Genomic DNA, 24,580 nt, shown 5'->3' with positions numbered 1-24,580 from the left:
TCCCAACCCCAACCCCAACCCCCAACCCCAACCCCAACCCCAACCCCAACCCCAACCCCAACCCCAACCCCATACTGATCCTGGCTAGCAAATTATTTATTATTAATCATCAGCAAACTATTTATCATATTCACATGAATATCTGCCGACAAGCATCAAATATGTGCGTGTCGGCAAATATGCAATATCTATGCGAGGCAAGCATTGTCGCTAATTAATATTTAAATTAGTCGCAATAGGTGACAACAATAATGAGCTATCATTTCAAGTATCCTGGTCATTCTGCTTTCTTCTTTGGCTTGTCGAGAGATTGAGCAAGCAGACTGATTACTTCCTCGTCCTTTATGCTATTTTCTGTTTGATAGAGTGCTTCGTCGATGGGTAACCCAGTGAGAGCAATGGTTTTTCCTTTTGTGATCATGACTGTGATTGTGAACTGGGCAACTACATCTCCGGGTTTTTCTGATAGGACTGGATATGGAACCAAGAGCTAGTGCTATAAGCATTATTTCAACCCGATCTTGGCAGCATTTTGGTCTGCGAAGCTGTTCAAGCTGAAACAGAAGGAAGGGCACATGTTTTGGACTTCGTTGAAGAACTGTCTGCTCTGCTTAATCTTCAGGTTGTAAGCTCGGTCTAGAGATCTTTTGTAGATTGTGCATTTCACGTCAGGCTGCAGATAATGTGAGTGTGTACCTATTTGGGCTTTCCTTCTCCCGAAGACACGAGAACGTCAAATAAAAAGACGTCATTAATGTTGAATTACTGATCCTCCACTCTTTGCTCGAAGGTTTCTTTGTTGATAATGACCTTGTTGCCATCGATTAGATGCTTTTTTGTTTAGTGAGAAATTACACCCTCCAATGGGCTCACTGAGTAGGCCTCACAGACTTTTCTAATTATCTCAGTCACTTGGTTATTAAAGTTTCCTGGCCTGAACAATCGCAGGGAAGCTTGAGCCGCCTTATATGCAGCTAGGATAACATCAGCCTTCTTTCCGGTAATCGGAGCTTTCGCATCAGATTGAACAACGAGGGTGTGCGATGCCAAGGTGGCAAACCCGTCGATATGCGTTCCGAGTTGAATTTTGACGAGATCCCCTTCTTGGATGGAGGTGGAGTCTTCTGGATAGGGTGAGTTATAGCCACATATTTCATTGACCGAAATGCAAGTGGGGAAGGCGATTCCCTTAAAAACTTGCTTCTTATTAAATACTTTGTCGAGCCCTTGGAGCATTTCATTATCGCCTAGTACGCAAAGATCGATAATTTTGGAGCCAACCGATATCTTCTTCACGAGCTTGCTTAGAACCTCTAATATAAATGTAATCGATACCGTTGGTGACTTTCGCAGATGACTGATATTTATCAATGACTCCGGGAGTATTTAGGGTTTCTTCTTCTTCTCTGTCCATATCAACAACCAATATAAAATGCGAATATTAAAATCAATATTATATATATTTAATCCCTCTCCTTCATCTACTCTCTTTCTACTCACTAAATACGCTCAAACTCACAAAAAAGACCCAATTTTAATGCTGCTTTAAGGAAACAATTGTTAGTCAATTATTCTGAATCTGCACTCGAACAACGCTCAGTATATTGCATTTTAAATCATTTTATTTAAACAGACATAATTGACAATGATAATTATATGCCAATTTTAAAAATTAATAAATATTAACATTAAGCTGCAGAGCTTATATAAGTTTCATAATCGATGTTCAAGAACGCGTATCAGTCGGGGTTCCTGTCGATCCTCTACAGCATCGGCAGTAAGCCGCTGCAAATCTGGGACAAGCAAAGTACTCATTTCGCGAGCGCAGTTCAAAACGGGCACATCAAAAGGCTCACTGACCAGGACATCCAATCCTCGGTCCTCGAAATCATGGGCACCAACGTCACCACGGCCTTCATCACGTCTCCCGCCAACGAGGCCGAGACCCTCGGCATCAAACTGCCCTTCCTCGTTATGATCATTAAGAACGTACGCGCCTCGTTACTCAGCTCAAAAAGTATTTCACCTTCGAGGTGCAGGTGCTCGACGACAAAAACGTGCGCCGGCGATTCCGCGCTTCGAACTATCAGTCGACGACGCGCGTGAAGCCGTTCATTTGCACAATGCCGATGCGGCTCGACGAGGGTACGCTTCATAGTAATTGCAGGCTGGAATCAGATTCAGTTCAATCTGTCGGACTTCACGCGCAGGGCCTACGGCTCGAATTACATTGAGACGCTGCGGGTGACCATCCACGCGAACTGCCGCATCCGCAGAATATACTTTTCGGACCGACTGTACAGCGAATAGGAACTGCCGCCCGAATTCAAACTGTTTCTCCCCATCCAAAAGCAACAGTGATTAATTACAGTTAGTTCGGCCCAATTCGGATGATTATATTTCACATTTATTACTGATTAATCCTTTTGGTGTTGCAATAAAGAGCTTGAAAACAATTCTCTTCAATTTGTATACTGTGATGTATAATCCTGAACATTACTGTCTTTGCAGATATCTTCCCTAATTAAACATAAACTGAATGGGTCTCAGAATAATGATTGAATGCCGGCAGATGTTAAATATATATATTCCTCGATCCACAGTAACCACTCCACCTAATTTTAATGATGTTACATATAATTTAATATTAAAACTTGCCTATAATTTTATCAGTTTTATCAGGTAATGTCGTCGAAACCGATGGTCTCACCCTATCGCCGCAATAATTACAACAATAACGCATCGAAATCCCCTTACAGAGAATAAGCTTCTAGATTGGCAGAGGTACATTTGTCAAATATTGTAGAAATCTAACCTAAGTCATTCAGTTATCGCTGATAACATTGTTGGCCCTAGCACTGCTCACAAATTCGATAAAACTCGAACCGGTCACACTCCCGAATATGGCTATCGCATAACTGAAAAGAAAGCCAACATATCCAGCAGTAATGGCAACAGGCTGGAAATTCTGCTAGAGCAAAATAGATACTTGCTTAGCGAGAATAACGAGATGTCCAACATACTCAATGAGAGAAGCAGGATGATCCTGATCTTAGAGAAGAAGCTTGAGGACCAAGTCGCCCAGGAAATGCAGACTCTCAAGCAGATCTAATATTAAAAAAACAGATTCCTAGAGGAGTATGCCATGAAAATCAAAGAGCAGAACTACCAGAATGAAAGGCTCATGGATTAGATTGCCCAATTGAATTAGGATATTTACCAACTCGAGTTAGTGAAATGCCAATAAATCGAAGCATTGAAGGAGAATCTATCCCGAGAGCATCGCAAACATCTGTAAAACATACTGCATACCCATGCTCATTCAGTCGATTTACTCACTCTCGAAAATAACAAAAACAAATCACAAATTTCTGATCAGACACAACAAATTTGCTCCCTCGAAAACCAGATCAAATTGCTGAGTTCAAAGATAGAAACCATCACTCATGAAAACAACAAGAAGATCACCCATTTGAGCCATGCAAACAATATCGAGCTGTCCGAATTGAAACTGCTATACGACTCCGAGTTTAGGAACAAAGAGAAGGATCTAATCAATGAGCATGAGATTGTGAAGACGCAGTTGTAAAATGAAATTGTTGCTCTAAAGAAGAACATGACAGCGAAAAGCAATTAAATGCTCAAGCTCAATACTCAGATTTTGAACAATGATGTCGAAAAGGAAAACAATGTGCAAGATTTGCAAACCAGAATTGTAGAGCTCTCAGCCTAAATAATCACCAATGAGGAGGACTACAAGTCTAAATTGGCTTTGTAAAGATAAAATTCGGCAAAGAATAGAAAGGTTGAATTGGAAACCAAGGACAGGTACTACTAGCAGCTGCTGGAGAATCTCAAGTACGAAAATATCAGGCTGATGGAGATCTGTGACACCAAGACTGAGGAAATCAGGGCTCTCAGGGCTCTGATCGAAGAGGAAAGGGCAAGAAGATAGAGGCTCAGCAAGGAGCATGGCGAGAGTGAGCGACTGCTCAAGAGCAACTGGGATGAAGAAATACGGAATGGCCAAGAAGAGGAAGAATAACTCAAAATCAAAATGGCACATCTCCGGAAAGCAGACTTGGAGGCCCTTCGAGGCTACTATGAAAACGAAATGAGTGTCATGGCCCAATAGATCCAATAAAAGGACGACATCATTCTCATGAATCGAGAAAAAGTCCATCGAGAACTCCAATAGAAAAACGAAATGAGAAAAACCTTCGAAATTTAAGTATCTAAAATGAAAGGCAGAATTGGAGAGCTCTAACTTAGAATTACAAACATGCTCATCGAGCGTAAATAATAAATTGCTGACTTTGAATCTAGAATCTCCGTGAATTCAATGTGTGTGATCAGGCAAACAGAAGAGAAATCAAGGTAGGGTCGATTCGCCCATGGAGAAAAGAAGCAGCTTCAGCTCATAATTGAAGGCAAAGATAAGTCGATATAGCAACTAGAATAGCAAAAGCAGTTGCTTCTTGACAATCACCAGAAATAAATCGCCTCGAAGGAACAATAGGCTGATATTTTGCGCGACAAGATCAACTAGTTAGAGACGGAAATCAAGAAGTAGAAATTCTTCTATGAGAACTAGTTGAAGAAGAAGGCAAAGATCAGCCAAAACGACAAATAATATTATGAATCCGAAATCAGCCGAATCAAGAAATAGGCCTCGAACGACTACTAACTCCTCAATGAAAAGTATCACAATTAGAAATCCGAACTATAATCCATCAGGCAAGATCTCCTTCATGATAAGAAGAAGTTGGAAGCCAGGCTCATGCAGCTCATCGACGAATCCGAGCTCAATAACTTATAAAACCAAACTGCTCTCCATAAAACCCAAACTGACTTAGCGGGTGAGAAAAACTTACTATAATTCTCCCTTAAAAACTACTACAATACCGAACTTAGTAACAAACAAAAATAAATCGACTAACTCAGAGCTCAAATAAAGGAGTTGAATGCCGATATCAGGGCAGAAAAAGAAAAAGAGAGTAAGCTTTAATAGAAAATGAGCAAATTAGTAAAGGGCGAAGAGAAACTTAGGGAAATGTAAGAAAAGGTCATGGCTCTCGGGTAAGGCAATAATATAGTCAAAAACCTGGTGGAAGTCGCCAGAAAGAGAGGAGTATCGAGTAAGGAAAATAAAATAGATTAATGAGCAGATCATATATATTTTTACTTACCCTTAAAAGCATATCTAGGAAGAGCCAATAACCAATAGATATCATATATGAATAAATTGAATATTAAGACTTTATGGAATCTATATAAGTTTCATAATCGATGTTCAAGAACGCGTATCAGTCGGGGTTCCTGTCGATCCTCTACAGCATCGGCAGTAAGCCGCTGCAAATCTGGGACAAGCAAAGTACTCATTTCGCGAGCGCAATTCAAAACGGGCACATCAAAAGGCTCACTGACCAGGACATCCAATCCTCGGTCCTCGAAATCATGGGCACCAACGTCACCACGGCCTTCATCACGTCTCCCGCCAACGAGGCCGAGACCCTCGGCATCAAACTGCCCTTCCTCGTTATGATCATTAAGAACGTACGCGCCTCGTTACTCAGCTCAAAAAGTATTTCACCTTCGAGGTGCAGGTGCTCGACGACAAAAACGTGCGCCGGCGATTCCGCGCTTCGAACTATCAGTCGACGACGCGCGTGAAGCCGTTCATTTGCACAATGCCGATGCGGCTCGACGAGGGTACGCTTCATAGTAATTGCAGGCTGGAATCAGATTCAGTTCAATCTGTCGGACTTCACGCGCAGGGCCTACGGCTCGAATTACATTGAGACGCTGCGGGTGACCATCCACGCGAACTGCCGCATCCGCAGAATATACTTTTCGGACCGACTGTACAGCGAATAGGAACTGCCGCCCGAATTTAAACTGTTTCTCCCCATCCAAAAGCAACAGTGATTAATTACAGTTAGTTCGGCCCAATTCGGATGATTATATTTCACATTAATTACTTCCGTATTTTCTTTATGACAATAGTTCGCTTTATAAAAATTAGCTGTTAATGAAAGATCAGAGCCCTCTAACACCATAAATAACATCTGTAAAGCTGCACTTTGAATTGAGAACAAAGAACTTAATTCTTAAGCCCTATTGCTACAAATACGTTTAATAATATCACAAATGGTTTGAGATGGATCTATAACTGCTTTATCAAACTGGCTCTGAACCTCTCACAATCGAGTAAGAATACAGCAATCATAAGTCGTGGCTGGAAGCACCATAGAAATATACGTTTTTAGTTTTTTATGCCGACTAAAAAAAATAAATAATGATTGGAGACGTAAACTTGTTTTTTTCGCCGTGGATTGAAACGAATGAGGCTTAAATTAACATAATGATTGCGCTTAAGGAGTTTCGGGGCAAAGGGCTCGCATATGAGATCATGGAAGCGATAGAGTGTTTTGCAAGAGGTATCTACAACAAAGACACAATAATAGCTAAGATAAAGAGCGACAATTATGCTTCAGTGAAATTCTTCGAAAAAATAGGGTATTCATTTATCAATGAAAATAAGCACTTCGAAGAAAAATAGTACAGGAAAAGAATAACGTATTCATTGGAAGAAGCTTCAGAGACTCTCGAGAATAAATATAGTTTGAAAGATGTGTCGAAGAGCTAAGATCTATTTAAAAAATGACATACTTTCCAATGAGATATTTGTGTAAATCCTTACATAGTTGTGTGAATCCTTATACATTTATATGAATTCGTAAATACTGTATGAATTCGTAGATATAAAATTAATTCGGAGATATGCTTATTGTTAGAATGCGAATACAAACAGGGAGATATAAGTTATATATTTAAAATCGACAGGATGGCCCAAAAATCAAAGAATCAAGCATAGGATAAATAAAAGCTAAGATTGGCAAAGCATGAACTATCAAGCAAAGTATATGAAGCGCGTAAGAGCATCCTGGAAGGAGATCTATAAGTAGAATAAAACCATATTTTAATAGAAAGCGCATGACGATTTGTATAAGTTCATCAGCGAAGAGAAAGACAAGCTTGGGGGAGACGATTCGGTATTCTTGCTGCCTGGGCTATTCATCCTCGCGGAAATTCACATCATCTAGGGAAGATTGAAAAAAGCAGAAGAATATTTGAATGCAGCTCACTGGAGCTTCCTGAAGAGCAGCGATAAGCTCACCAGCGACAAGAGAAAATAAAGGGGAATCATATTAACGCCTTAGTAACATCACATTCTACCCTAGATAAGAAGTCAATACCAAAATTAGTCTGCATCGGACATTCGCCAAGCTCTATTAAGTCAAAGGAGACTTCAAGTAAGCCATAAACGAATTAAAGCAGTCCGTATGCCATATTCAATTATGATAGACCTATTTGTAGAGCCGTAAGCTGGGTCCTGAACACCCGTAGGTCGCCATGAATTACTTCTTGCTGGGTAAAATCTTCATCGATTCGGGCAATCAATCTGCAGGATAGGCCTTCTTTGCGAAAGTGGCCGAGATATGGTATCGATACCTGAAGAATGTGTATGAAAAAAGGGATGAGGAGCAGGAAAAGTTCTTGATCGACCTCCTCAATCTCGAAGAGGCCATAAACTATCTCACTTTTATCGAAAGTATATCATGATTAATATGCTAGAGCATTTCGAAGAAGCATACGAAGATGAACAGGGTTCCATTGTCTTTACGCCCGTCATGCGAACCTACTACTCGATAGGTCTTCTCTACAAGATATTTGGAGACGATAGCCAATGCGAGGGCTACTTGAAGGAAGTGTATCGCAGATGTCTACGATACCTGCCCGAAGATGACAAAAAGACGCAGAGCATTAAGTCCATGTTGATCGGGATGAACGTGGATTTGAATGATGCAGAGAAGGAGTAGTAGAATAACGAAGCAGAGGAGTCATAAAGGCAGGAACTGGTGCAGGAGGGAGATAATGAGAATGAGGGATTGGAAGGATTCTGATATCTAACACTTATCTCGAAGATGCATTTAATTATACAATTCAACTACTACCATTTTATATATTTGAAGAGGCAGATAATTCACACTTCATGCATTTATTGCTCATTTAAATGGCCATCAATTTCAAGCTACTCGACCATAAGTTTTCAATAAGCATTAGGCTTAGTGTAAAGTTAAATTAGTAACCAATTATGGAATAAGTTCAATATGAGAATCTCAGAACAATGAGGTAGGCAATAATCAGAATCATAATTGAATCTTTTATACTTCTTTGAAGTATTCGATGATATAGGCAGAGTTTGTGCCAGTTTTGCAGAACTCTTTCAATTTGGCATGCACCAAGTAGAATTCATTTAGGCTCTGTCCATGCTTGATTTTGTATGTGCAATGTTTGATAACTTCAATGTGATTGCATTTGATGAATTCCATGACTTACTGTTTGTCCCCATTCATCTTGTGCACAATCTACGACCAAGTTAGTGGCATCTATTGGCTTCTTGAATAAATATTATTATGTTAACTCAAAAGTATGGCCCATTTATATTTTTACGACCCAAGCAATTCCATACCATCTTTATGCTTGAATCGTGAAGTGGCACCTAGCAATAATTTTTGGTATTATTTGCAAGAACGATGCTTAGATAATGAAATCTGACTATCATACTTCCCGATTGATTAAAAGTTTACGGAAACAAAAATAGTAAGGAAATATAATAAGTTAATGTAGTCAAACTATTTGGTAAGCCTCACCCTGCAGTCGCAGGCAGTCGCTCGAGGAACATTGTATGTAGGTACAACATATAAAAAGTATAAATGAAAAGTATACGCATATTATAATTAAAAAGTATTTTGAATTCCATCGATATTCATTAAATTTTATTCAATCTTATTCAATAGAGAGTTTAATTATATATCGGTATTTAAATGAATTATGTTGCAATAGCAGATAGTTTTAAATGGACAACCTTCCCCAAGAGCCAATCATGGCTATTACTGACAAATAGAGGCAGTAATAAATAAATAATTGTTGATCCATCTATTTTGATGTGAAGTGTCTTTTATTATGTTAGGCTATCCTACAATTTCGAATCTCAAATGGCGCTCAAATGACGGAGGGCAATATAGAATTGATAAATGGGTAAGTATTTCAAACACAAGCATTGGAATTGGATTAATGGATGGAAATTATAAATTGAATGAATAGTTGTACCAAGAGCAGATCCAGCAAAATCAAACTTAATATTCGTTTGCTGATGATAAATTGGGCTATTGGCTCTACTGTTGGGGATGCATTGCGGGCTGTGGATCGATTTGTGAGAAAACTGCGAGCTTTTTAGCCAACCTTTTTTGAATGTTATGCCCGTCAATTCTGTCAAGCCTTCTTTCAATACTGGAAAGTATCTCGAGTGCCTGCGACTTCTACAATTATTGGTTCAGCAACTTCTAAAACACTTTGTTATATTTCTATTGGAGCTAACCCACATTTTTGTTGCTGTTCATTGAGGCCTTCTTGGTTGTTAATTCCTCATGTGATTGCTCCAGAGGATTGTTTTATTCTCTAGATTTGTCCATTGAATGGATGCGGGATTATTCAATAATTGATTTTTTACCAACTTCAATGGCTTCCTTGAGGTATGCATCGCCAAGCTATTTGCGTTTTTTTTTATTTGTGAAGAACACAGTGGGGGCCAAACTATAGTTGTTGTTGTTACTCACGCCACTCGCATCCAATGCTGCCAATGACGATATTTACTTGTTTGATTGCGACACTTGATCCGAATCAGGAAGTTCAATTGTTTTGACGTTGGGAGCTCGATCACTGTAGCGCTCTTTCCTTACTTTTATCTTTTACAGAAACTTATTGACGATGTCGTGATAATCGGCATGGTCACTGCTTATGCTTTTCTTGTGGGAGCCTTCACTGTTTTTACGGGTCGCAACTTTCTGGTTTGGAAACACTTAAATTTGTTTCAGGCTGGAGCTTCTTCCGATTTCCTTTTGAGGGTTGCTAATGGAAGGCAGAGCTTTGTGGGAGGAGAAGTGCCTTTTTTTTTCCTCGATTTACTTGACCTTGACCCAATATGAAAGCTAATTGTTGATGTTTTGCTGCTCTCTACTTTTTTTCCTGTTGATGCTCTAGTATATTCTTAGCTCGAGGTCCCGTTTTCTTTACTTCATGAGCTCCTCTTTTCTTTCCCTCATGGCCTTGACAATGTCATCGGAAACTGATCCGATTTTGAGCCGGTTCGCCATTTCTTCAAAATGAATTTTGGCATGGAACTACTACTTTTATTTTTGTAGCTTGGTGACGAACTACTTCGCTTTTTTCTTCCTCTCTTTCTCTTCTTTTCTCTCTGCTTCCTAGATTAGTGACAGCATTTACTTTATCCTAGATCTATTTGAGGCCTACTTCAAATGTGGAGAGCTTGGAGGCGAGAGATGCTTGAATATCTTTTTATTTGCCTTATTTCGTCAAAAAAAAGTGTTGAGGCTCTTTGGGCAATGATATCTTGCCTGCGAATATCAAGTCGTAAATATGCTCTTCCACTACGACAGTTGCCTTTCTTTGTGGGATTTATGGAGGAGTCGGGACAATTTCAATTGCCGGTTTCTTTGTTTTAATCCTTTTATCACTCATAACATTATATGTTGCATTCAATACAGATTATTATGAGCCATTTTACATTATAGACTCTTGGGGTTGGGGTTGGGGTTGGGGTTGGGGTTGGGGTTGGGGTTGGGGTTGGGGTTGGGGTTGGGGTTGGGGTTGGGGTTGGATATGAATAATGCATGAAGATTTAAGTTGTATTTTATCAATTTATTCGAGTGCTTGCATGAGTGCTACTCAGAGCAAGTTTACCTTAAAGTGACTCAGTTTATAGTGCATACGTTTCTTGATGCTTCGATACGTGACAATATGAGATTCCAAATAAAATAATTATTAGTTTGCAGAAAGCTTGCACTAAGGGACCACATATTACAAGGTTACTATCTATATTTAATTATAAATCTCTTTCCTTTGGGACCATGAAATACTGGATACTTTCACTCCTCATGATTGCGTTGACTTCGAGCCACCTCCTCAGTCACTTCTAAAAATAATTTGCCTAAATTCACAAGTTGCATCAAGCGGGCGATACCAGCAAGGCCTTCTCCTATGCCATGAAGATATTTGTTGCCGTCGAACTCTTTGAAGAATAACTTAAAATTAAGGAGCCACTGTTCCTGACGGAGTCTGGGCCTTTAACCTGTATTGAAATGCTCAGAGAAGTCGCCACTTTCGGGATTAAATCGGATTGGCTTGAGAACTTTCAGGAGATTTATGACCGATTGAAGAAGTTGAACTCCCAGTGCACTAATATGGATTTCAAGAGATCTCCTCTCTCAGCCGAGCATCCTAATGGGTTCGATGATAAATGTGCGCTATGTGTTGTGATAACAAAAGTTATGTAGAACTATATTTCCGTGCATAGCAAAAATATTACCGATTTTGTCGAGAGGGAGTTCTGCGATCTGTTCACAGGCACAATCAGGCCAACCTGCTAGGCTTTTGTGCATTATGCTGGACCGTACATCATCCGAGCTTTCGAGAAAAAGTAGAACGCTGATGCGATATGTCTGGGGATCAATTTCTGCACAAATCCCAATTGCCGAATTAGTGGGCCTTCAGAATGGGTAAACTCCGAGCAGCCAGTCGTAAAATCCGTTCAAGATTCCGCACCTGCCCCTTGGGATTGGCTGGTGCATATTTTTACCAAAAAGTTTGGAGATGGTCATCTTCCACCATTCGATTTGGATAATGACACATTTTCAGATATTTCAACCTTCAGAGGATATAATTGGAGAGGAGCTGACTGCAATGAGCTCGATCGAAATATATACCCGGGAAGGAAAACTGGCTCCAAGATTATTGATCACGACTGCAATGGAATATTCGGACTTAACCCAAAAACCGGAAGGTCCTATGAGCATGACTTTTGTGAAGGTTCCACTCGGCTTGGATTAGCAGTCATCGGCGATTCGGCCGGAGCCCACTTTTCGATTCCCGAAAAATACTTCAATGCAACCATGATAGAGAAAGGCACATACAAAGACTTACTGGCCCGAGTTGCAAATGAACTTGACATTCCTCAATAATCTGGATACACAGGCAACACAGTGACAAACGGGTATGTTCGGCACTCAGTGTACAAATATTTGAGAGATTGGAACTTGTGCAATAATAACGACTACCAGAATGCTGGCGTAAATGGTGGGGACTCAGGGAACACTTGGGGAAACATCAAGGCTGTGAGCAGAGACAAAAACCTGGACCACCCGCTCTTGATGTTCATGGAACTCATCGGCAATGACGTGTGTGCAAAATCTTTCGATGGAATGACAAAGGAGCCCGTTTTCAAGGCAAACATCCTGAAATTATTGAACTATTTGGATGAAAAAGTCCCCAAGGGCAGCCACCTCTTCATCTTGGGACTTGGAGATGGGGATCTTTTATATGAGAATCTCCACGCTGATATCCATCCCTTGAATGTGACCTACACCGCAGTCTATGATTTCCTGAACTGCCTGAAGATCAGCCCGTGCTGGGGGTGGCTCAACAGCAATGAAACTGTCAGGAAGTTCACGACAGAACGAGCGCATAATCTATCAAAAGTGTACCAGCAGATCATCGATGAGGGGCATACTTTTAGGAACTTCGATATTGCTTATTATGATTTTCCGACATACGAGATCCTGAACCGGAGGATAACCGAAGGAGGAGACCCAAGAGATATGATTGAAAGATGCGATGGATTTCATCCAAATGGATAATTCCATTCTTATCTTGCAGATTGGCTGTGGAAGACTATTCAGGACAATCACCCACAATGGGTCGGTGCCAAGAACTCCCACAATGCCGACATCCGCAAAGTATTCAACCTGGAAGTGCTCAAATGATTATAGACATATTAACCTGGATTGAATATAAATAATGATAATCATGAAAGTGGATCATAGTTGAGGTTGAGGTCCTCCTGGTTTTATCTATACTTATTAGTAATTTACACAAGTTGCGCATTCATTTTTATCTTCTGCTCAACATTCTGCTCATTATTCTACTCATGCTCATGCTCATCACTCTCGGACGGATCCAGTAAGCTATCCCTCAAGTTGCCTGAATCCGACTGGCCGAAGCTACCATCAGCGCCTTCGCTTCTGGTGGAGTTCAAAGACTTTCGACGCTCTGATGATTCGCTTTCTGCTCTTTCTCTATTTTTGACTTATTTCATCATGAGCACCAGCACAATTCCGATAATGAACATCCCGAGGCAGAATGCTAACCCCCCTAATGATTGTTCCTTCGTCTCCCCTTTCACGATCATGCTCATGAACAGCCCTAAGAGAAAGCCAGCAAAGTTGCCCATCGCGAACAGCATCCCCACTGCTGATCCCTCGCCGACGGGGAAGACCAGTTCACAGCCCAACTCCAGCATAATGGGTACCAATGGAATTAAAAAGAAGGAATTGAATGCGGATATGAGGCTGGCCACCACGAGTGAATTTGTTTATAAGAGGGGATAAAACAGAATAATCGCAAGCAAAGACCCTATAATAACCAAATGTTTTACCTCCCATGCACATCATTATCCATTTCTTGAACTGCCCTGACTTTCGTTGAATAGGGCCAATAATAATGACTCCGAGAATGCCGCTGATGACAGGGCTGCCCCCAACAGCAGCGACAGCGAGTGGTAGAGAATCGTTCGAAAACCAAGGCTTGATGAGAAACGACAAGACGATTGACATGGCGTTGAATATTCCGAAATAGCACCCAAAGGCGATGAGGAGTAGCAAGAAGTTTCTGTTCTTCATCATTTTTGGAATGGCGCTCTTGAAAGGTTATCTTGCCATGGCTCCCGATTCAGAAGGAGGAGTAGGGGGCTTGCTCTGCTGGAAGATGATATTGGGAACGAAGCAAACAATGGCCATCATCGCTTCGAAGAACATTAAGTTGAAAGCTCTTTGCCTCCCCTATTCGTAATTGTCGGGTTGGGGCTCGTAGCCACGGAAGAATATGCCTGGGATGAGGATACCGATGATGAGAGCCACATTGAGAATGAGTGTGAGCAGTTGGGTGATCCCCCCGCGAGTCTCTGCACTGAACCAGTTGGCTGATATCTTAGCTTGGCAGTTGAGTATAAAGGGCCGGCCTATTCCAGCAATAACCTGCCCGACGATGACCCAAGCGAATCCATGATTAATCAGCATTCTCAGTGACACTCCTAAGATTCCCAGACAACAACCTACAGCGATGCCGACTCTGGTGCCATATGTGTCGATAACGTAGGAAGCTGGAAAAGTAAATATGGGATGCATGAGTACAAACAGCAGCCCCCCGAGATTGATATAGACCGGATCTTCATCATAGAGCTTGGTGAGAAATGCAGCAATTGGAGTTAGAGTGTTCAACACCACCGAAATCATGAGCTGAGAAAACGCGAACAAGGCGACCACGAAAAACCTCTTGGGGTAGACTACGAATTCCGTCCTATATTCAGGGTTTTCCAGGAAGTATGGAGCTTGTTGTTTTTACTATGACATATTACTATTCAATTAATCACTAATTTCCTTAATTTTATTTACCATAGCATAACACTAACATGCTATTCGAGTCGCCAAATTATTTTATCACAACATACTGTCAGCCAATTATTCAAGAACTGCATATGCAGTTTATCAGCATAATCTTCCACATGTTTACTTGCCCTGGAAATGCAATGATTAAGCTTATGTAATAAACTGATGTTCAGGTAGTTAATTATGTTTATATAATTCTCGTTTATTTTACTTATATTTATCAAATCCTAATCAATGGATTTACTCATTAGTTTGAGTAAATGCAGTAAATTGATAATTTTATTATTTTATTGGTCTGTCAATATTTGTCATTTCGATGGATCTGTTAGCACGAATCATAGCTCAATTGCAATTAAAATAATTATTGTTTAGTTTCGGATTCTAATTGATTACGATAGCCAAATTTGTGACTATAAAAATGAATTTTTACAACAATGCCCAAATTACTTTATGTTTCTAATTCGTTTGGATTATAAGATATTATAAATTAGTCAGCGCATTTATGGGATGCGCAATAAAGCTTGTAAATTTGTATTGTTATTGTGGTTCATAATAATATCTTATTTATGGATTAAATTGAAATAGAGGCAGGGGAACTAATTGAACAGACATTGAAAGCAGTTCATCGCTCATTAAGCAGGCATCCTTCCACATCTGAGTCTGTTCGAGATCTATCAACAACGTAGAGCAAGCTACTCTAGAGCTTAGGCTAAAGTAATTTTCTCTACCAGACTCTAGTCAAGGTGCTTTCAATCGATTCCTACGCAACTTAAGTCACCCGTAATAGCAACTTATTGGAGGAGTGCTCTGCCCTTTTGACCATTTTGCTGGAGAACATGGCCAAAATGGAAGATTCTATTCAGCGCAAGAGTGGATGCCTGCCTGTGAGCGAATCTTATCAGTAGGCCTCTCGATCCCTCGCCAAAGTCATCGATCTCTACCAAGAAATCTGTCCCAAGAGTATATACTCTGAAAAACAGAATTCTCTCATCTCCACCAAGAATTGCCAAAATAAAACTGTCTTGCACCATGAGGAGACTATGGAGGAAAAACTGCTCTCTCAAAACCGGGAACTGCGTCAACAACTTGAGCTGAACGACAAGAAGGTCTTAGAGATTTAGTTCAAACTAACTTCACTGCTCAGAGAAGGTAAATCTTCGAAGTATGGGCGAGACAGCAGGGCTTATAACGAAACTGGGGAAATTATCAACTATCTTGAACTCAAGGAACTACTTCTCGAAAAGTAAACTGAAATTGAACGCATGAATGAGGAATTCAGCTACGAAATTGAGAAGTACAACACAGTCTACGATGCCATGAAGCGAGAACTGTAGGAACTCAAGGCTTACCAGAATATCGATTTGATCGAGCAGATTGAGCTCTTGGAAACTGAAATAGTGAGGTTGAGAGAAGAAAAGGACAGAGACCAGCTGATATTCAAGCAGCTGAGGTCAGACAGCCTCAGATTGTCAGGGGTCAATGTATCGCCAAGAAATTCGGGCCGATACAATTACAATTCGAGATTTAATTATTGACACAATCTAACGCAACTCCTCCAAAGCCGGTGACTCAATTGAGATATTATTAGTTTTATTTATAGATTATCCATATTTTAATTCAACTCTCTGGGCTTTATCTTGAATTTGCTTGAGAATTCGAGAGTTAGAGAGAGATAGTGTGTGACATAGGAATGTATTTGTTCATTTTATTCATCAATAAACGCTGCCGACAATTTAGATATTCTTTGGGTGCAGATAGCTACAATTTAAAAAGTCATTAAGTAAATCGTCCTCCACTTCCCCTTGAACCCCTGCTAGAATAGTTAGCAGGGGGTCTATATTTAGGGAGTGGAGTTTGGGCATACTATTTAATGAATCAAGGATTGTTTTGAGGGCCTGAAGCACTTAGATCAGAGCTCCATCTGGTAGTTTAGGCACAATTTGCATCACAATAACCAGGTCATTGTAGACATTGAAATCATTTCCCTTTGAGAGGCCGTGTTTGATCAGCTGGATTTGGTTCACAATCCGAGTCCTTACAATTTTGATGCTGGATTTTGTTGAGAGCATTAGATCTATTATAAAGCAAAACAAATGGAATGAACTCTTCAACAGATTCATCGAAATCCATTTGAAGTAAGCACGAGTTAGCACGAGTTAGCACAAGTTAGCACGAGTCAGCATGAATCAGCATGAGTCAGCGTGACTTGAAGACCATGAATGCATAAGTGACTAAATAGTAGGCTAATATAGCAAATCGAATTTGTTTATATGTTTTATCATGTCATAGCTTGTTGGCCTTAAAAAATTACTCCCACATGTCCAACTGCTTGTCCGAAAATGTAGGCATTATTATTTTGAATTTCACTATTATGTTCCCCTTTATTTTGGTCTTTGGGTTTTCGATCCCAAGCGACTTGAGAAGCACCTTGGAATCTTTTGTGGTAACTTCCTCGCGGATCACTGGAATGGACTCGCCTCGGAGAGTTATCAGATTTTTGTTGAATCCTAGTATTGCCTATTTCAACCCGATTTACATGGTGTATATGAGATTCTGTCCTTCTCGGGCCCAGTGCTTTGTAGGAATTTCCACTATCGTAACTTATAAATCAGAAGGAGCTCCATTTACTGGCTCGTCTCCAAAATTTCTAATGTTCAAAACATTGCCATCTGGGAGTCCGTGGGGGATTTTAACTGAAACTGTCTAAAGTTTTTCAATGATCTTCTTGCCCCCACAATGCGGGCAGACCTTCAGAATTTTCTTCCCTGATCCTCCACATGATTGGCATGTTGCTTCATTAATAGTGGGCTGGCCATACATATTGTGAGTATTTATCACACTGAATCCTCCACCGCCACAGCTGCCACACTCTTTCAGAAACTTCGGGCTTTACGCCCCTATTCCTTTACAATGGTCACAAGCCACTTTTTTAAAGAAGTGAGCCGAGACGGTTTTTCCATGAAACACATCTTCGACAGAAACAGGCAACAGAATTTTAATTGTCCTATCTTTTCGATGATTTCTGAATTATTGAACGGGTACTATATGGTTATTTTTAAGGCCTTTTCCATGAGACTCGTCTTCTTGATTGCATCTTTCCCGAATTTTTCATAAAGGGTTCTTTTGCCTTGATCGATGAGAGTCGAATACGCTACATTATCTCAGCTCTTACCTTAATTTAACAGTTTGAGCTTTTTATCTTTCGTCACTTCGTCATCTAAAGCTTTGATCTTATTTTATTTTTATTGAAAAGCCGCTTCAATCTCTTGGCTGCTCGCTGTAATCGGAAGACCCAAGTAAATATAGTAAGTGCGATCAACAACGCAGTTCGTGATGCTCAAAACCATGAATAGAAAGAGAAGAGATTTGATCATGCGCTAATTGTTGGAAATGCTTTAAATACGTGTTAATTCTAGAAATATATCGATCAATGTAGATACGATTTTTGAATGTGAAGATTTATAACTTTAACTGCTCGAATCAAATTGGGATGCTTATTATGTCATAATAATGTCCATTAGTGCGAATTATGCGAGAATCTAATGCCAATTGCAATCCTGATTACAATCACTATCATACACTATTACCCTCACTATCATATCATTATGACTATCACCTCGGGTCAGTCCTGTTGGTCTCCTTCTCAAAGCCCTTCCTGAGGGTATCGACTCGATACTATAATTTTTTGGTTTCAGCAAGCATTTCCTCGACCATATTGTCCAGTGTGGCTGCACTGCTCTGAATCTACTGTTTCCTTTTGCTATCTGCGTTTTCCAGTTCGATTTTCAGAGCGTACATCTATTTTTATATACCGGACATTTCGTCAGTTATTTTTTTCTGCTGGATTTTGGCCTTGTTGGTTTCATTGCTGATTGCCCATGTCGACTAGTCGATTCTACTTTCGAGAGTCCGAAGCTTCTATGCGAAGGCTCTCATTTTGGTTTTGAGAGTTTCTTAGTTGCTCCGATTATGGATCGCAATCTTGGCTTAAAATGTCTTCATCGGCTCCTGCACCATCTTCTTGCCGATCTCTAAATTCTTATCGATACTTTTAATGCCCTCGATTTCTTCATCGAGAATGCGCTAAAACTCTTCCACTTCCCTGGCAAGCTGATCACGATCCCCATTATATTCGATTGTTCCCTCCTCCCTTTCGACCTTCTCGAGCTGCTTCAGGAGATCGTTCATGCTCTGATCAGATTCCCTGTTGATTTATAGATTCTGCTCTGCCTTCTTTTTGGTGGCTGTGATATTCTATTCGATTTGGTTTAAACGATACATCATACTATCAAAGTTTTCGTAGATATTCTTTTAATGCGATGCAACTTGCGTCTGAACACTCGTAAGATGCGGAATAGCAGTATTCTTCAGATTTTACAAATTCTCATCCAGATAGCCAATACGCTTCGACTGTTCCGAAGCTGCTTCCATCAAGTTATTGAGGATCCTTAAGTCAAGAAATAGGTTACGCCTTGTTCAGGTTATTCTTTTGGGATAGCTATTCGAATGTCTTATCAAACATTGCTTATATCTCTTGTTTAAAGGACGAGAGGCCTGGTTACATTGTTCTGAAATACAAATATCAAATATATATATACATAATTCAAAACTGCTGATACTTTATTGCATAATTATGTATCAAATAATCGTATCCAATCCGACTGATTAAATCTGCTTTGATAAAATCAATTTCGTTATTATATTAACCTCATTCATTCATGTCGAGTGCGTATAACAGGATTATGAAGGCACGCAACAAAGAGATCCCTTCGAGCCAGCTGAATTCATCCGAGGGAGGATTACGAATAAATTCTCAGAATAAAATTATTTAGGATTAATTCCTGGAGGTCGATCAAACACAAAATCAAAAAAGGAAATACCAAAAGAAACAGCCGTCAAAGGTCGTGCATGAGAATCATCGAGTATCTCCAAAAAGAGATGAAGATGAGATGGAGCAATCGAAGAAACTACATAAGTCAAAGCCTTCAATCTTGGAGGATGTTTCTGAAACCAACGATAAAAATTCCTTCAAAAAGAGAGTTTTACTCAACTTAGGTCAGAGCCTCAATTTATTGCTCGGCCACTTCGCAAATCCTTACTAGTTCCCAATTAAAAGATAAATTCCCATCATTGCCAATTATGATGATGAGGCACGTGAAAAGTATGAGAATGGCACATATATTTCATAGGCTTTTGACAACAACTTAAGAGTATCCTTCCTCCTTTTTTTCTTCCGAGTTGTATTCCTGAAACATTTCTTGAGACTGTCTAACATCTGTTGGCTGGTTGCTGTAATTCTGAGCTTTGTCATATCCACTGAAGCACAGTATGGGTCCTCACGATACATCCTTTTGGGAATTTACTTGGGTTACTGTGTCATCGGTTTGCTCTTTCAATTTCTCGCGACGAGGCAAAGGAGGAACTGGATTGAAACTAACCTCAACGAAAACTATTCAGTGTACCAATATGACAACCGGCAGGGAGTAGGAGAGTGGATAGCCACACAACCGACAGCACTGCGTCCTGGAAACATCTTTAGAATTTCATTATCAGCTAAAAGCGTGGTTCCTGTTGATAGCATTTTACTGCACTACTCGAAGCCGTTGCTACAAGTCGACTAGTCCCAAGTTTTAGAGTACTTATCACCATTGGAGAAGCAAGAGAGAATAGTCTTGAAATAGATCCTCATCAAAGACTAAACAATTAGTCTTCCTCTGACTGGAGTAATATAATACGAATTATTTGCGCCTGAGGTCAGGGAATAGTTCATTGTTGGGGAGTTGATTCTCTAGCAGCCAATTGCCGAGAAGTACCGAATCGGCTATGATCAAATACTGCTCAGAGGAACCAAAATGTTTGCGAATAAAAGTCAAGATAAGGACGATTATGTCTTATGCGTGGTTCTGGAGACAGGGATCGACTCACTCATCCTCAAATCCTCGCAGTTTCCACATCTCCACAAGCCCAGTAAACATTCATAAATCATCCACCGGCTCCTCTTTGTTTCATCTTTTGCTTACATCCTGCTGATCGGCATAGGCATACTGATAGCCTACATCTATATGTCTTCCAGCACAGTTACTCGAGGGTCGTATTTGCAGAGTTATGAATCGAGCTGGCACACTACTCTTTCTGTCATTGTCCTCCACCACTTCGCCAACTTTGTCATTGTGGTTCCAATACTCCTTCAAATGATGTACTTGCTATTTTCAGTGATTCAATCCCGGATTGTCGAGGGCATAGTGGGAGTCAAAGTGAGAGATAGCGAGATCATCAGTGGCATTTCAGACTGCATCCTATTGGTGACCACTCTTTCCTCTGACCTCCCTCGTGTCACAAAATAAATCAGGGTAGCCAGTGATAATAGTTAAATCAACAGGCCCTCGGGTGGAGCAGGCGATGGAATCCCAATGAAGCCAGGCAGAAAATTGCACTCCATAAAGTTAAATGAGATATTCCACAACTTTACCACCACTCAAATTAGTGATTAAAAGTATACATCAGAAGACGTGGATTTAATGGGTTATTTCATGTCTGTTGCTCTAATGAGCTGCTCGCATTCTCTCAACTCTCAGACTCCTTTAGAACTTGCAATATCGGCGGCATGTGAAGAGTTCGGAATAAAGTGCTAATCTAAAAAATAAGGATTCTTGAAAATCGACGATTTTGAAGTAATTGAGCTCCTGACCGTGATGCCCACGAATAGACATCCCTATAAGCTGACCTTCTATAAATATGCGAAAGCAGTAATAAGCGACATTTCCAACGAAGAAGAAGGTTAGGCGATCCCAGAAAACCAAAATAGAAATAAAGTACTCTGCTTGATCCGAGGGGAAGCAAACCAAGTCACTGAGAAGTATAGCAAAAGGCCCACTGGTTTGACGAATTTCGGCAACAAGCTTTACCAGGAAAAGGGGTACCACGTGTAAGTACTCGCCAAATCCGTAATGACCTTTGAAAGTTTTGAGATTATCTCGAACTCATTGGAGGGGCATTATCCAAAAGGCCAGAAAGTTACTATTGAAGACTTTTATGGTTTACTTTAGTCTCATCTTTCACAGACTGAGCTCTTAGGCTTACTCATATTCCAAAACCCATACATCACTGAATCTTTCAAGCCCCCAATTTCCGCTCTTCCTTCCCCTCCATTTAAGATTATTATTGCCCCTCAGTCCCGCTTTGAGATTTCACCCGAGTACCACTCAATTCACACCATCACAAACTACCTTCTAAAGACATTTAGCCTGCCGGTTGCGAAGCTTTCGAATAAAATCCTTCACGAGTATCCCGAAATAAACTAATTTATAAAGATTCTGGAAAAAGAAGAAGTAATTGTGCTGAACGGATGGGAAATCCTGACAATTAGGAAAATGCTGAATGACCTTAAAAGCGAATTAAAGCAAGGAAATGCGTTCCAGAGCAAAGGCAAACAAATTAAAGATATGAAGATGTTGGGGTATGCAGAACATGATGAGTATGCATGGATCCTGAAATAGACTGATTACGGCATTGCTCATGCATCTGATGGCTTCGATTTAAGCAAATATCCCGATATTGCAATTGAGAATTCATACAAGGGTTCAGATAAAACTGGAGTGCTTCGTCAGCTGTTTCTCTACTCGAAGCAGATTAACCGAAGTCTGCATCGAGTGATTATCATCCAGTTTCGAAAGAGCATCATGTTGTTTACAATCGAAGTTATCGGATGCTTCTACACGTGGGGAACAGGAATTGCCATTATCAATACTCCCCTTTTCTTACTCCTTTAAGTTATCCTGCTCTTGGATGTGTTCTATTATCTTGTATTTGCCATTAGGAAGCAAGATACTGAGGCTTGGAATAAATAGTAAAAGCAAACAAGAGCATAGAGACTATAAGGCAAACACAAAACTGTCAGCGCGTAAAAGTAGTCTCCTCTCATGAACATCTCTGAATTATCCACACCTGCTTAGATTGTGGTGCACACCCTAATCGCGATATTCCTGGGATGCTGCATAAGCTTTCTGTCTATTTATTCGTTGACTGAACCCCTGTTCTCAGCGGGGACACCGGAACCAACTTCGAAGTTCACTCCCTTGGTGATTCATTTCATACTGGTACATGGCCTGGTCTTCACCAAGTTGGTGAGCTGGTAGTTCTCCATTTCCATATTCAAAGTGGCGGTTGTGCTGATCCAGTTGGTACTGTATTACGTAGGAATCATCCTAATTTCTGAGTTTGATACCTACGGCTTCAAGGGAGTAATTTGGTATTTATTCAATGGAAGGATCGTGCTATTGTGCGTATTAACGGTTTGGATGATGGCAGGATTCAATTGGATATGGTTTACTATGCGAGCCCTCAATTGGAAATCTGCAGCTCAGGTCGGCCCTCTCAATCGAAGATACTCCAAGCTTGATTCGGAGGAGAATAAAAGGTTTAAACCCTCAAAGGATATCGGAATGAACGAGGAAGTAGAGAGCAGCATCCTGGCAGATAATTGATATGTGAAACTCAACCTTTTAACCGAAACCCACTCTTAAATTAAGATTAATATTTATATATAAGCCTATATCACAAATAGACCACACCACTTTTCTGATTTAATTTTGACCACTTTTGTGGTCCAAAAACATCAGATCGATGCATTTTAATGTTCAAATTGATCAGCGCATTCAAAGATCATAGCTTAACAGGTGTTGCATATTGAACAAATAAACTATACCGTAAATTTGAATCTAAAGCAGCTTATATGAAATGTAATATAATTAGTTTCCAAATAAACGAACAAAGAAATGGCAGCCTCTTTGAACTTGAAAGACGGCAACGTATACACTTTTAAAGTTCCTCAAAATTCAGCAAACTATCAAGTTAGAATAGCTCACACTCCGAAAGGACTATGGATGTGCATCGAGTAAACCTACATGCAATGGAAACTCACAATTTCCCCATAACTGCTGGAGCAAACTATAGATAAAGCAACAGGAGGCAAATAACATCTGTCCTACAAGTAGTTTCTGGATGCAATTGGACACGCATTGAAGAAGTAAAGTTAAATTTGGTCAATTGGTATTATGACACCTGTCTAACTATAAATCCTGAGGGGAGGAACGAGCAAGAATTCAAGCACGAATAAAATATATCTTATCTTATCCTAAAAAGTTAAAAAGTAAACAGATTTCCTATCATAGATTTCATTTCCCTTTCACCTTTGTTATGAATGACTTTTGTGAAAAAGAGAAACTGACCGAGGCTATTAAATCTATGAAGGAATAATTGGAAGATTTAAGAGCGAGTAATGACAAGTCAATGTCTTCTTTTTCCATTATGACCGAATCAAACATGGAAGGAGAACAAGTGAAACTAGAAAATGAAGAGCTGAAAAAACGAATCAAAATTTATGAGGAAGCACTCACACAGAAAAGAGGAGCTGTTTAAATCGACACGATACTTCGCTAAAAAAATAGTCTAGAAATGGCCGCAGAGACAAAGAAGCGCGAGTAAGCCAAATAAATAACTCGCATGAAAAATATACATGGCCTGATGGAGAGAGAAATTAATGAACTTCGGAATGAAATCGATTTAATTAATAGAGAACTACTCCTTCTAGAAGATTCCATGGGGAACCCAGCCAAGCTCAAAAGCCATGCCTTGAGGACATTAAAGTCATATGAAACTGAACTCCGGAATTCAAAAAAAATTCTATTGAAGCAGACCAAGGAAATCGAGAACTTTAAAAGAAACATATTGGCTTCCAAGAATAACGAAAGGAAACATCAAGCCAAAATCAAACAAATTCAAGCGGAAATCGATCAGACCAAAAAAAAGGCCAACGTCAAGGAAATTTCGAATCGGCTGCATTCGCCTGGAAGTCGAGGGGCTAGTAGCAACCAAGGCAGTCAAAAGGCCCAATCTGTTGGGAGCAATTCCTCTGATGGGCGCGGGCCGAGGTCGCTGGGGACCAATAGAGTCAATGGAGTATCTAACAACATAGTGAGGCAGAATTTATTAAAAAA

General features: G+C 40.1%; 1 protein-coding gene and 2 pseudogenes across 1 annotated transcript; all 3 read left to right on the top strand.

Annotated features, from left to right (window-relative positions):
* Positions 1-1,722: 1,722 nt before the first annotated feature.
* On the top strand, positions 1,723-2,310 carry LOC148298714 (cilia- and flagella-associated protein 20 pseudogene; annotated as a pseudogene).
* A 2,979-nt stretch (positions 2,311-5,289) lies between these two features.
* LOC148298713 (cilia- and flagella-associated protein 20 pseudogene) lies at positions 5,290-7,974 on the top strand (annotated as a pseudogene).
* A 3,664-nt stretch (positions 7,975-11,638) lies between these two features.
* On the top strand, positions 11,639-12,779 carry LOC148298712 (acyloxyacyl hydrolase-like). The gene is made up of 2 exons (XM_088276695.1): positions 11,639-11,642; positions 12,154-12,779. Exons 1-2 carry the CDS (start codon positions 11,639-11,641, stop codon positions 12,777-12,779), a joined length of 630 nt encoding a protein of 209 aa, XP_088132821.1.
* Positions 12,780-24,580: the final 11,801 nt, after the last annotated feature.

Source organism: Brachycentrus maculatus, unplaced genomic scaffold, assembly GCF_059751285.1.
Source record: "Brachycentrus maculatus isolate JH-2025_06_01 unplaced genomic scaffold, ASM5975128v1 h1tg001698l, whole genome shotgun sequence".
Taxonomy (NCBI): domain Eukaryota; kingdom Metazoa; phylum Arthropoda; class Insecta; order Trichoptera; family Brachycentridae; genus Brachycentrus; species Brachycentrus maculatus.
The sequence above is the reverse complement of the archived record's forward strand: the minus strand, read 5'-3'. Positions and strand labels throughout refer to the sequence as shown.